Source organism: Coregonus clupeaformis, chromosome 21, assembly GCF_020615455.1.
Source record: "Coregonus clupeaformis isolate EN_2021a chromosome 21, ASM2061545v1, whole genome shotgun sequence".
In the NCBI taxonomy this organism is placed as follows: domain Eukaryota; kingdom Metazoa; phylum Chordata; class Actinopteri; order Salmoniformes; family Salmonidae; genus Coregonus; species Coregonus clupeaformis.
Genome location: NC_059212.1, coordinates 54,355,668 through 54,367,307, shown reverse-complemented (window position 1 = coordinate 54,367,307; position 11,640 = coordinate 54,355,668). Strand labels below are relative to the sequence as shown.

At 43.8% G+C, this 11,640-nt stretch overlaps 1 protein-coding gene across 1 annotated transcript; it reads left to right on the top strand.

Annotated features, from left to right (window-relative positions):
* Positions 1 to 7,086: 7,086 nt before the first annotated feature.
* On the top strand, positions 7,087 to 9,940 carry LOC123481552 (SLAM family member 9-like). The gene is made up of 4 exons (XM_045205984.1): positions 7,087 to 7,184; positions 8,200 to 8,499; positions 8,638 to 8,919; positions 9,587 to 9,940. The coding sequence occupies exons 1-4, from the start codon at positions 7,136 to 7,138 to the stop codon at positions 9,706 to 9,708; spliced, it is 753 nt and encodes a 250-aa protein (XP_045061919.1). The 5' UTR covers positions 7,087 to 7,135; the 3' UTR covers positions 9,709 to 9,940.
* The last annotated feature ends 1,700 nt before the right edge of the window (positions 9,941 to 11,640 follow it).

The window sequence follows — 11,640 nt, the reverse complement described above, 5'->3', positions numbered from 1 at the left end:
CCAATTCAGTAATTGAAAAAAGGGCTTCTATTTCAAATAAAAATGTATTTGTCACATGTTACAGTGAAATGCTTACTTACAAGCCCTTAACCAACAACGAAGTTTTAAGAAAATAGCGTTAAGGAAATATTTACTAAATAAACTAAAGTAAAATAAAAATAAAAAGTAACACAATAAAATAACAGGTTAGTCTAGGTATTTTGTACGTGTTGGTAGGGGTAAAGTGACTATGCAAGGCCGACAGACAAGTTCCTTACTTTCTCCCCCTTCCACTTTCCTCTTCCACTTTTGTGGAAAGGCTGCAATGATTTGGTTGTAATTTTGGGTGGAGCAGACATTTCCATATGTTTTTGTTAGCTGCATGTGCGACATAACTCCACCAGTCCTACAGATGATATCATTTACGAAGATTATACCTTTTTTAAACATTCTGTCAAAAAATAAAGGTTTTTTGTGAATTAGTATATTTGAATTTAACCACAATATTTGTTGCATTATTTGTTCTGTCCTTTCTGGAGGATTAAATTGAAATTGCAACCAACTTTCTATGGCTTGTTTTAGAAATAGTGATATTTGGGAGATGATTTCCTTTTCAAATAACTGCAAATTAGTTGTTGTAATCTGAATAAAGGGAAAAAGGCCTTTCTTGAACATTGGGTGAGACAATCTTACTAATTTGCTTGAGAACCAGTTCGGATTTAAGTATAACTTTTGTATGACTGAAGCTTTTAGTGATAGGTCTAATGCTTTAATATTTAATAATTTCTGTCCTCCGAATTCATATTCATTATATAAATATGCCCTTTTAATTTTGTCTGGCTTGCCGTTCCAAATAACATTGATGAATAATTTGGGAAATGGATGACTAGTTAACGTTAGCTTGGCTCTCTGTGTGTTCGTGCCGTGGGAGGAGGGGTTAGTTCGTTGGCAGAGAGCAATGGCTAGCTAGTATGCTAACTATTCTAGCTAACTAACTGGCTGAATAAGTTGACGACGTACTCACTCAAACTGTCAAAACTAACCCAAAACGTTACACAACGTTAGACACAGACCCGAATGATCTGCTTTGCGTGTTAACACACTGGTGGTTTGTTGTAACCGAGTATTGGTGCTAAACCGTGTTATTGGAGGCTGGCATGCTAGTTGGCTTTGGCGTCATAGGATTCGGTGCCCTGCACGGTTTTCACGAAAGAATACTGTACCAAGTTAGCTAGCTGAATAAACTAAGTTAGAGTCTATTCCTAGAAAACATTGAACCGCTGTAGTTTACAACAATTATAATTTCTAAAGTGGAAGTTGGGAGAGTTATATTTGAGTGTTTCAGTGAAATGTAAGTGAGGGAGGCCCCACTCTCTCGCTTTCCCAGATGTTTAGTTCATTTCATTCCGATCTCCTTTGCATTATTGTAGCCTTTTTCTGTAGCCTGTCAACTATATGTCTATCCCTGTTCTCTCCTCTCTGCACAGGCCATACAAACGCTCTAATCTGGTGGTCCCTGCGCACACGACCCACGTGCTGTTCTGCAGCCAACAAGGCAGAGTTCATCTCAGCCTATGCTACCCTCCAGTCCCTCGACTTCTTGGCACTGACAGAAACATGGATTACCACAGAAAACACTGCTACTCCTACTGCTCTTTCCTCGTCTAACCATGTGTTCTCGCAGACCCCGAGAGCATCTGGTCAGTGCGGCAGTGGCACAGGAATCCTCATCTCTCCCAAGTGGACATTCTCTCTTTTTCCCCTGACCCATCTGTCTATCTCCTCATTCCATGCTGTCACTGTCACTAGCCCATTCAAGCTTAATCTCCTAGTCATTTATCGCCCTCCAGGTTTCCTTGGAGAGTTTATCAATGAGCTTGACGCCTTGATAAGTTATTTTCCTGAGGATGGCTCACCCCTCACAGTTCTGGGTGACTTTAACCTCCCTACGTCTGCCTTTGACTAATTTCTCTCTGCCTCCTTCTTTCCAATCCTTTCCTCTTTTGACCTCACCGTCCCACCCTACTCACAAGGCAGGCAATATGCTTGACCTCATTTTTACTAGATGCTGTTCTTCTACTAATCTCACTGCAACTCCCCTCCAAGTCTCTGACCACTACTTTGTATCATTTTCTCTCTCGCTCTCCTCCAACACTACTCACTCTGCCCCTACTCAGATGGTAATGTGCCGTCGCAACCTTCGCTCTCTCTCTCCCGCTACTCTCTCCTCTTCCATCCTATCATCTCTTCCCTCTGCTAAATCCTTCTCCCTCCGATCTCCTGATTCTGCCTCCTCAACCCTCCTCTCCTCCCTTTCTGCATCTTTTGACTCTCTATGTCCCCTATCCTCCCGGCCGGCTCGGTCCTCCCCTCCTGCTCCGTGGCTTGACGACTCATTGCGAGCTCACAGAAGAGGGCTCCGGGCAGCCGAGCGGAAATTGAGGAAAACTAGACTCCCTGCGGACCTGTCATCTTTTCACTCCCTCCTCTCTACATTCTCTTCCTCTGTTTCCGCTGCTAAAGCCACTTTCTACGACTCTGAATTTCAAGCCTCTGCCTCTTACCCTAGGAAGCTCTTTGCCACCTTCTCTTCCCTGCTGAATCCTCCTCCTCCTCCCCCTCCCTCCTCCCTCTCTGTGGATGACTTCGTCAACCATTTTGAAAAGAAGGTTGACGACATCCGATCCTCATTTATTAAGTCAAATAACACCGCTGGTCCTGCTCACACTGCCCTACCCTATGCTTTGACTTCTTTCTCCCCTCTCTCTCCAGAGGAAATCTTGCGACTTGTGACGGCCGGCCGCCCAACAACCTGCCCGCTTGACCCTATCCCCTCATCTCTTCTCCAGACCATTTTCGGAGACCTTCTCCCTTACCTCATCTCGCTCATCAACTCATCCTTGACCGCTGGCCATGTCCCTTCCGTCTTCAAGAGAGCGAGAGTTGCACCCTTCCTCAAAAAACCTACACTCGATCCCTTCGATGTCAACTACAGACCAGTATCCCTTCTTTCTTTTCTCTCCACAACTCTTGAGCGTACCGTCTCTAGCCAACTCTCCTGCTATCTATCTCAGAATGACCTTCTTGATCCAAACCAGTCAGGTTTCAAGACTGGTCATTCAACTGAGACTGCTTTTCTCTGTGTCACGGAGGCTCTCCGCATTGCTAAAGCTAACTTTCTCTCCTCTGCTCTTATCCTTCTAGACCTATCTGCTGCCTTTGATACTGTGAACCATCAGATCCTCCTCTCCACCCTCTCCGAGTTGGGCATCTCCGGCGCTGCTCACTCTTGGATTGCGTCCTACCTGACAGGTCGCTCCTGCCAGGTGGCGTGGCGAGAATCTGTCTCCGCACCACTGGTGTCCCCCAGGGCTCAGTTCTAGGCCCTCTCCTATTCTCTCTATACACCAAGTCACTTGGCTCTGTCATATCCTCACATGGTCTCTCCTACCATTGCTACGCAGATTATACACAATTAATTTTCTCCTTTCCCCGTTCTGATAACCAGGTGGCGAATCGCATCTCTGCATGTCTGGCAGTCATATCAGTGTGGATGTCGGATCACCAACTCAAGCTGAACCTCGGCAAGACAGAGCTGCTCTTCCTCCCGGGGATGGACTGCCCGCTCCATGATCTCACCATCACGGTTGACAACTCCATTGTGTCCTCCTCCCAGAGTGCAAAGAACCTTGGCGTGACCCTGGAAAACACCCTGTCGTTCTCCGCTAACATCAAAGCGGTGACCCAATCCTGCAGGTTCATGCTCTACAACATTCGCAGAGTACGACTCTACCTTACACAGAAAGCGGCACAGGTCCTAATCCAGGCACTTGTCATCTCCCATCTGGATTACTACAACTCGCTGTTGGCTGGGCTCCCTGCCTGTGCCATTAAACCCCTACAACTTATCCAGAATACGGCAGCCCGTCTGGTGTTCAACCTTCCCAAGTTCTCTCATGTCACCCCGCTCCTCCGCACACTCCACTGGCTTCCAGTTGAGGCTCGCATCTACTACAAGACCATGGTGCTTGCCTACGGAGCTGTGAGGGGAACGGCACCTCCTTACCTTCAGGCTCTGATCAGACCCTACACCCAAACGAGGGCACTACATTCATCCACCTCTGGCCTGCTAGCTCCCCTACCTCTACGGAAGCACAACTCCCGCTCAGCCCAGTCAAAGCTATTCGCTGCTCTGGCACCCCAATGGTGGAACAAGCTCCCCCAAGACGCCAGGACAGCGGAGTCAGTGACCACCTTCCGGAGACACTTGAAACCCTACCTCTTTAAGGAATACCTGGAATTGTATAAAGTAATCCTTCTTCCCCCACCCCCCATAAAAAAAAAAAAAAAAAAAGGTGGTTGTCCAACTGGCTATCATAAGGTGAATGCACCAATTTGTAAGTGGCTCTGGATAAGAGCGTCTGCTAAATGATGTAAATGTAAATGTGAATGTGCCAGGCACATCGGTTTGAGTTTGTCAAGAACTACAACGCTGCTGGGTTTTTCAGTTTTTATTTTGTGATATCCAGACCACCACCCAAAGGACATCCAGCCAACTTAACACAACAGTGGGAAGCATTGGAGTCAACATGGGCCTGCATACATAAGGAATGCTTTCAACACCTTGTACAATCGATGCACCGATGAATTGAGGGCAAATGGGGGTGTAACTCAATATTAGGAAGGTGTCCTTAATGTGTTGTACACTTTAGGAATATTTTTTGGGAACAAAAAGGAACATTATTAGCCGGTTCTCAAGATTAGAAAACAATGATTCTGTTCCGGAACACTAGAGTGTGAGGACAGACGCTGGGAGATGAGAAACAAGTACAGGGAGTGAACATTTAATATATATAGACATGAAACAAAACACGGATAGTGTCTGGACAGGGGAAACATAACGACATTAATGCTGACACAGGGATCAAACTGAGGAACAGACAGATACAGGGGAGGTAACCAAGCAGTGATGAAGTTCAGGTGAGTCCATTGAAGCGCTGATGTGCGTAACGATGGTGACAGGTGTGCGTAATGATGGGCAGCCTGGCGCCCTCGAGCGACAGGGAGGGGGAGTGGGAGCAGGCGTGACATAGAGATTACTTTTGTTTCCGTTTCTGTTTCTGTTCCCTGAACCGGTTACAACCCCTGCTGTACACTCACCATGAACAACACCAGCACACTGAATAATCTTGATTCTTTAAAAAAAATGTAAAAGATTTAATAAACTAATGTTTCATAATCTATTTTTTATTTTATTAAGGACTCTTATTCCTCTCTATGCATCTCCATGCTGCTTTAACACATTAAGGTGTGTTTGTGTCTACTTCAAGTTTTAATGTCACATGCACAAGTACAGTGAAATGCCTTTCTTGAAACTCAAAACCCAACAATGCTATAATCAATAACAATGTATTACTAGAAAAAAGAAATAAGAATAAGAAATATGAAAGTCAGTAAGCATACTAAATACAGGAAATATTTAAAAAGTCAGTTCCAATACCATATTTACATGTGCAGGGATACTGGAGTGATGGAGGTAGATATGTATAGGGGTAAGGGGACTAGGCAACAGGATATAAGATAAACAGAGTAGCAGCAGCTTGCATGTGAGTGGGTGTGCGGGTGTGTAGAGTCAGAATCAAATCAAATCACACATATTTATGAAGCCATTTTTACATCAGCAAATGTCACAAAGTGCTTATACAGAAACTCAGCCTAAAACCCCAAACAGCAAGCAATGCAGATGTAGAAGCACGGTGGCTAGGAAAAACTCCCTAGAAAGGCAGGAACCTAGGAAGAAACCTAGAGAGGAATCAGGCTCTGAGGGGTGGCCAGTCCTGTTCTGGCTTTGCCGGGTGGAGATTATAAGAGTACATGGCCATTAAGGTCAGATTGTTCTTCATGATGTTCAACCATTCATAGATGACCAGCAGGGTCAAGTAATAATCACAGTGGTTGTAGAGGGTGCAACAGTTCAGCACCTTAGGATGTCAGTTGGCTTTTCATAGCAAAGCATTCAGAGGTCGAGACAGCAGGTGTGGGACAAGGTAGCACGTCCGTTGAACAGGTCAGGGTTCCATAGCCGCAGGCAGAACAGTTGAAACTGGAGCAGCAGCACGACCAGGTGGACTGGAGACGGGGACAGCCAGGAGTCATCAGGCCAGGTAGTCCTGAGGCATGGTCCTAGGGCTCAGGTCCTCCGGGAGAAGAGAGAGAAAGAGATGGGAGAATTAGAGGGAGCATACTTAAGTTCACACAGGACACCAGATATAACAGGAGAATTACACCAGATAGGACAGACTGACCCTAGCCTCCAGCACATAGACTATTGCAGTATGAATACTGGAGGCTGACAGGGGGGGTCGGGGGACACTGTGGCCCCGTCTGATGATACCCCCGGACAGGGCCAACCAGGCAGGATATAACCCCACCGACTTTACCAAGGCACATCCCCCACACCACTCAACAGACCAACTTACCACCCTGAGATAAGGCTGAGTATATCCCACAAAGATCTCCTCCACCGCACAAGCCCGAGGGGGGCAAAACCGGACAGGATGATCACGTCAGTGACTCAACCCACTCAAGTCGAGTATAGCGAAAAAAGCCTGGCACGAAGTGACGTACCCCTCCTAGGGACATTATGGGAGAGCACTAGTAAGCCAGTGACTCAGCCCCCGTAATAGGGTCAGAGGCAGAGACAGCAAGGGCGGTTCGTCGCTCCAGTGCCTTTCCGTTCACCTTCGCACCCCTGGGCCAGTCTACACTCAATCATAGGATCTGCTGAAGAGATGAGTCTTCAGTAAAGTCTTAAAAGTTGAGACAGAGTCTGCGTCTCTCACATGGATAGGCAGACCATTCCATAAAAATGGAGCTCTATAGGAGAAAGCCCTGCCTCCAGCTGTTTGCTTAGAAATTCTAGGGACAATAAGGAGGCCTTCGTCTTGTGACTGAAGCGTACGTGTATAGGTATGCACGGCAGGACCAAATAAGGAGAGATACTGAAGGGGAAACTTTTCCCTACCGGCCCCTGTCAGTGTGGTATAAGCCAGAAAAGAGAAGTTGCTCAACAGGAAACACAGACATTTCAAACGTTGATCTGTCCATCCGTCCATCTACCCATCTATCATATTCATTGGAGCGCCACCTCAACACCATGTCTCTCCTTTTAGGGTTTGGATTGCTGTCCTGCATAGCATCATCAGGTAGGCTTGTGTGTATCTCTCAGGTTCTATTGTGTGGACCTCATAAAGAGCAGCAATGCAATGGTAAATGAAGACATACTGACAGGCAAATATTGGACGGCTTCTGATTCATCCATCTTGTAATTATTATTGTCTGAGAGGAATTCTGGCATTTTTATAATGAAAGGAAAAACATATTTAAGTATATTGTTTTAAAAGATACTGGATGTCTGTATTAGAATATAACTAATACTGAAGTTGAAGCCAAGACACCATTATTTGACAATTAGGACAGTATTTTTAAAGACTACAATCACAGTCCAGAAGCTTCTGTTGATGTGCAGGATTCTCTACTTTGTGCACAGTCTCTGCTCTAGTCATAGAGAACAGGCTACTCAGGCAAATTGTGCTCGTTTAATAAAGTCAGATCTAAGATGAATCAATGTCTGCAACATCACATAATGATAGTGTTCTACATAATTTTATATAATAGCATAGTATATCGTTACTGGAAGACAAAAACACCATCCCATTTCTTATGAGATTTTAGAATTGTGAACGCTTGCAGCGGACCACTAGGCAAAAGATGTGCTTTGATTGAAGCTAAACACAGGTAGACTATGCTACATGATTGAAGCTAAACACAGGTAGGCTATGCTACATGATTGAAGCTAAACACAGGTAGGCTATGCTACATGATTGAAGCTAAACACAGGTAGGCTATGCTACATGATTGTGCAAAACACAGGTAGGCTATGCTACATGATTGAAGCTAAACACAGGTAGGCTATGCTACATGATTGAAGCTAAACACAGGTAGGCTATGCTACATGATTGAAGCTAAACACAGGTAGGCTATGCTACATGATTGAAACTAAACACAGGTAGGCTATGCTACATGATTGTGCAAAACACAGGTAGGCTATGCTACATGATTGAAGCTAAACACAGTGCCCTAATTAATACTTGTGGAATTATGGATTCATCCTCTTCATTTCATCCTCATCACATGAAGGCCTCTGTGTGTTTATTTCAGAGCCCAGTGCCGAGACCCCTGTGTTTGTGTTGAAGGGACAGGATGTTCGCATGGATGTCAAGACAAATATCACACTGGAAAATATTGATAGGCTATTTTGGAAGTTTGACACAACAATCAATGTTGCAAAGTACCCCCCAAAAGTAACCTTTGAAAGGTACAAAGGTAGGGCTGAAATTGTTGAGGGAAACTTCTCTCTGCTACTGAAGAACCTACAGGAAGGAGACAGTGGATGTTATACTGCAGTAGTGTCTGGTAACAAAGACACCATCGTTGCTACATACATGTTGGTAGTTCAAGGTTTGTTTTCCCTCATTATTTGTTGTTGTTCTTCTTGTTGTTGTTTTGGTAGCACTTTGTTTGACTAAACGTTTTCTACTGGTATACAACCCTTGTTTTCTTTCCTGTTTCTTACCCTGTTTGTCTATGTGTTTTCAGAGAGAGTTGAGCCTCCGGTCCTGACAGTGAACTCTGTCTGCTCCATCAATGGCACCTGTAATGCGACTGTGTCCTGCAGAGGCCAGAACACCTCTGTCACCTCCATCTGTAACAACAGCACCTGCTCTCAGGTGGGAGGAGAGAGTAGAGGGGCTGAGACCTCCACTGTCCCCCTGCTCTCTGTCTATGTGGCAGGGGGTTCCATCATCTGTAACCACAGCAACCAAGTCAGCTGGGCCAAAGACACCAAGCAGATAGTGGAACTCTGTCCAATGACATCTGGTAAGACACACAAATACACATCTCAAATATTGTATGTCAGTTATACACGGAGTGTACAAAACATTAAGAACACCTTCCTAATATTGAGTTGCACCCCCACTTTTCCCCTCAGAACAGCCTCAATTTGTAAGAGCATGGACTCTACAAGGTGGCCCATGTTGACTCCAGTGCTTCCCACAGTTGTCTCAAGTTGGCTGGATGTCCTTTGGTTGGTGGACCAATCTTGATATACACGGAAAACTGTTGAGCATGAAAAACCTAGCAGCGTTGCAGTTCTTGACACAAACTGGTGCGCCTGGCACGTACTAACAAACCCCGTTCAAAAGGCACTTCAATCTTTTGTCTCACCCTCTGAATGGCACACATACACAATCCATGTCTCAATAGTCTCAAGGCTTAAAAATCCTTCTTTAACCCGTCTCCTCCCCTTCATCTAGACTGATTGAAGTGGATTTAACATGTGACATCAATAAGGGATCATAGTTTTCACCTGGATTCACCTGGTCAAACTATGTCATGGAAGATCAGGTGTTCTTAATGTTTTGTACATTCTGTGTATTAATGGAAGAACTGTAACCTTGTTCCCAGGCTAATTGCAAACAGGAGGAAGTGTCTGATCTGCCAGACTAGAGGAACTGTAACATATTGTCTGTTTGTTGTAAACCAGTGTCTCCCCCTGCTGGCATGTCTGTGTACATGTCGAAGATCATCCTGCTGTCTGTGGGGCTGGCCATCATGATCTCTGCTGTCATCACTGTCCACATCAGGGACAGATTCCACAATGGATAGAATCGTGTGAACTGTATTATTTTCTAGCTTAGACAAAATTATTCCTGCTCTGTGTCACAGTAAGGTCATGAAAGTACTTTTTAAAATGTTTTAGTTGCTACATAATATAACTTAACATAACGTAAGGTAGCATAACATAAAATGGCTTGTCATAATATAGCGTAACATAGCACAGCATAGCATACCGTATCACATGTTTTTGGTCCATTTGTTTCTGTTTAATTCCCAGTATGATTAAATCAAATCAAATCAAAACAAAAAATGTTTTGTCTCATGCTTCGAAAACAACAGGTGTAGACTAACAGTGAAATGCATACTGACGGGTCATCAAGATCCAAAACAAAAAATAGAAATCGTTACAAGCTTTAAATATCGAAACAGAATGACATTGCACATCTCACTGTTAATATCCTCACTAGAATTAGGTTTTGATGTACGGCCACTCTGATAATTTTCGCCATTCCTGTCCAAATCATCCTAAAGTATCTCAAAATTGATTGTGTAACTCAAATAAGTTACTTATACATTATTTGGACATGATTTGGAAAATGCTAATATAGGTACCATTGACGTGCATTGATTGCCCTGGGGGCAGTTTGCCCCATACACACTGACTTTACATTTTATTAAAAAATGATTTAAAATGTTCTCTCTAACCAAGTGGATTATTTATCTTCAGGCTCCCTTACTGGTATATACAGAGTGTAGAAACATTAATAACACCTGCTCTTTCCATGACATAGACTGACCAGGTGAATCCAGGTGAAAGATATGATCCCTTAATGATGTCACTTGTTAAATAATAATAATATGCCATTTAGCAGACACTTTTATCCAAAGCGACTTACAGTCATGTGTGCATAAATTTTTACGTATGGGTGGTCCCGGGGATCGAACCCACTACCCTGGCGTTACAAGCGCCATGCTCTACCAATTGAGCTACAGAGGACCACTTGTGTAGTCAGTGTAGATGAAGGGGAGGAGACAGTTTAAAGAAGGATTTTTTAAGCCTTGAGACAATTGAGACATGGATTGTGTATGTGCGCTATTCAGAGTGTGAACGGGCAAGAGATTGATTTTGTTACTTATTTACTTGTGATTCGTGTCACATATTTCCATTTTGGGATAGTTCTTCACTGAATTGCTAGCACCAGTTGCTCAAACTTCTACAGTGGCTACAAACGTCTCGCGCTCGGTGGAATGTGAATGCGTTATCACGTGATGCTGCCTTCGAATCCCGTCCCAAATGGCATTAACCTGTAGAATAGTGAAAATTCACTTTGTCTGAAGATGACAGAGAATTAGTGTAGAGGTCTATGACCCTAATATGATATACCATCTCATTCCATTATCATGTGACTGCTTTAGGCCCATAATCGTATCCAGCGTGTATAGTTAAGGTAGCGAGCCTTGCTTCACTGCTCTAAATACTGTAAGATGCACGTGTCTAGGTTTACCGTTATGCAATTATTAAGAGGTTACTAATGGACAAGGAGCTAATATCTTGCAATCGATGTTGTCGTGTATTACGATTATGCCTTTGTTAAATGTTTTAAGTGGAACCAGAGAGGACGTTAATTTTAGTATCAAGAGGGAATGTTTTAGTGTAACGCCACATACAACAGACAGGAAGTGAGTTGTAGACAGGGGAGACTAGTGATTGGCCAGAAGAGGGAGCCACCCACCTTTTTGCATTGTTTATAAGTAGGGGCTAAACGAAGAAGAAGTCAGAGCAGCCATTCTGAGGCGTCGCTCTCCGGGTGGGCATGTCACCTGTAACTTATGCTGAAAGCTTGTGATCTGAATAAACCTTATGATCAAGGTTCAGTATGAGCGGACTCCTTTGTTTATCAGCAATTTTTTTTATTTTTATTTTTTTTTTAATATATTATAAAAAAAATTTTTTTTATATATATATATATGTTTTTTTTT